At 40.4% G+C, this 2402-nt stretch overlaps 1 protein-coding gene across 4 annotated transcripts in view; it reads right to left on the bottom strand.

The window, feature by feature from the left end:
• Window positions 1-2402, bottom strand: part of GRK4 (G protein-coupled receptor kinase 4) — a 61244-nt gene that overhangs the window by 33378 nt on the left and 25464 nt on the right. For all 4 annotated transcript variants that reach the window (XM_012812242.2, XM_023507712.1, XM_023507713.1 and 1 more), the window contains one exon: window positions 991-1054. In XM_012812242.2, the coding sequence (XP_012667696.1) occupies window positions 991-1054 (64 nt within the window). The remainder of the gene's footprint in view (window positions 1-990; window positions 1055-2402) is intronic.

The following is a 2402-nucleotide window of genomic DNA, read 5'->3' as shown; positions in this document are numbered from 1 at the left end:
AAAAAAAAAAAAAAAAAAAAAGCATTGCTTGTGGCTTTGGCTTTTAATTGTAATATGTGAACAGGCGTGATTTAAATCACTTCCAGGCAGTCTAAGCTGCTTCTGAGTTAAATATACAGGGTTAGTTGCCCAACAGCTTTCCTGGTTCTTGGAGACTATAAATTCTTGAACTGCATACAATCACTTTACATAATTAATGAGGTATCACATTTTTTAAATCTCCAGACCAGCATGTTAGTCTCCCTCCAGCTACCACAGTGGTCTCTATCAAGGAGGCCATCATCTTTAAAGGGCATCTCCCAAAGTCTGTGAGTAGTTTACTTAGGATTTTGGCAAACTGATGTAGGTGTGAGGTACATGTGTAGGTCACTAAGAAAGTTTTGGGACAGACTGTGTTATGGTCCATTATTTCACTTCCAAGAAACACAGTCGATGGTGTCTTTCTGATTCACATCTTTTGACGTAGGTCCAAGGTACGTATGTGTTCAGAGTTGGGGTTAAAAAAGTGTATTTAATAATGTGCTCTGCTTGACATGAATTTCAGGGCTGGTCTTAAATCAGGAGATGAAATAATGAAAGTGTCACAGGATGGAAATGGAATAACCTTTTTTTTTTGGCTGGGGCAGGGTTTAAACCCACCACCTCCAGCATATGGGACCGGAGCCCTACCCTTTTGAGCCGCAGGCACCACCCAAAGTAACCTTTCAATCTGGACAAAGAGACTGAGCCTGAGCTTTAGCGTGGGGAATCAGCTTCTGTTGGGGCTACCAAGAGGAAAGGGAAGGATTTTTTTGAAAAACTTGTAGCAAAGTACTTTTGCTCTAAAATTCCATCTTAATGCTCACAGTAGGCTAAAATTATTCCTAAAATACATAGTAAGAAAATAAATATACCGGCTAAGTTGATACATTACCTGAAGCCCATTTCTTCCAATGACCTTGTTGCCTCCCTAGCTAGAAGTACCACTCTTAACTGAGGCACATTACTCACCTCTCCAAATCCGCCTTTTCCTAGAACTCTGTAATGCCTAAACGTGTGCTTTGTTACTGGTTGCCTAATCAATTAAAAAAAAAAGTTTCAGATTTCACATTGCATTGTTATTTTAAAACAGAAAGGCTTGCCTTTCATCTTAGCCATCTTTATTGAACCCTTGCTCAAAAGGAATGCCCAGGACACAGGGTGTCCAGTACTCAGGGACTATGGCTCCCTCCACTGCACTAAGAGCAATTAATTAACCTTCAGATTTACTGATAACACCCGAAGTAAGAGGCAGTAACTAAAGACAGGTCTGCAAACAGCCCATACCAGTTAATATTTATGTTTATAACTCACTGCATAATCTCGGGTATACCTCTTTGAGCCCGTCAGAAAGCTGTTGTGGGAAATGACATATACACAGAGTGCTGTCCTTTGAAGTTCTACAGAACCTCAAACATGTTTATATAGTTTTAATATCTCAAAAGAAACATTTACAGACTAGAACTGGAAATTAATCCATCAGCAATGATGGTAATAACAGTAATGCTAACAATACTATCTGTAGCTGAGACTTTTGACCACTTATTTCATAGATGTCCCAGGTGACCCCAGTTACAGTCCAATAAGGTAGATTCCATGTATATATTGACCATTGTGGTCACCACAGGAAAAAAAAAGAAAAAAAAGGTAGATTCTATAATTACCTCGAATTTACAAAACAAGGACCTAGGGCCCATGCAGGCTGAGTTACTTGCCCGAGGTCCCACAGCCGGCAAGAGACTGAGCAGAGATTTAGATGTAAACTCTAACCTATAGCATCACATTGTACCACAGAAAACCTAAGACAGGGTATATTTCTTTTTCTTTCTTTCTTTTCTTTTCTTTTTTTTTTTTTTTGAGACAGAGTCTCCCTTTGTCACCCTTGGTAGAGTGCCATAGTGTCATAGCTCACAGCAACTTCAAACTCCTGGGCTCAAATGATCCTCTTCCCTCAGCCTCCTGAGTAGCTGAGACTACAGACACCCACCACAGTGCCCACCTATTTTTAGAGATGGGTTAGAGATGGGGTCTCTCTCTCACTTAGGCTGGTCTTGAACTCCTGAGCTCAGGCAATCCGCCCACCTCGGCCTCCCAGAGTGCTAGGGTTACAGGCGTGAGCTACTGCGCCCAGCCTTACAGGGTGTATTTCTAACCACTGCACCAACAAGGTAACTGCCATTTTAAAAAGAGAACAGAGACAATTACATCAGAAGAAATTGTACAGTACCTACTAATAATTTCTGTGCAAAAACACCTTATTTAAGATTTCTAATAGTATCTGACAGATGAAAAAGTGCACCTCAAAGAGTTTACGTTATGAGAAGCTACTATTTGTTTTACTGAAGTTGTTAGAGATAAGGTCTCTCTATGCTGCCCAGGTTAAA

The sequence above is a fragment of the Otolemur garnettii genome, unplaced genomic scaffold (genome assembly GCF_000181295.1).
Source record: "Otolemur garnettii isolate 467f Iridium unplaced genomic scaffold, OtoGar3 scaffold00198, whole genome shotgun sequence".
In the NCBI taxonomy this organism is placed as follows: Eukaryota; Metazoa; Chordata; class Mammalia; order Primates; family Galagidae; genus Otolemur; species Otolemur garnettii.
This window is presented reverse-complemented; position numbering and strand designations above follow the sequence as displayed.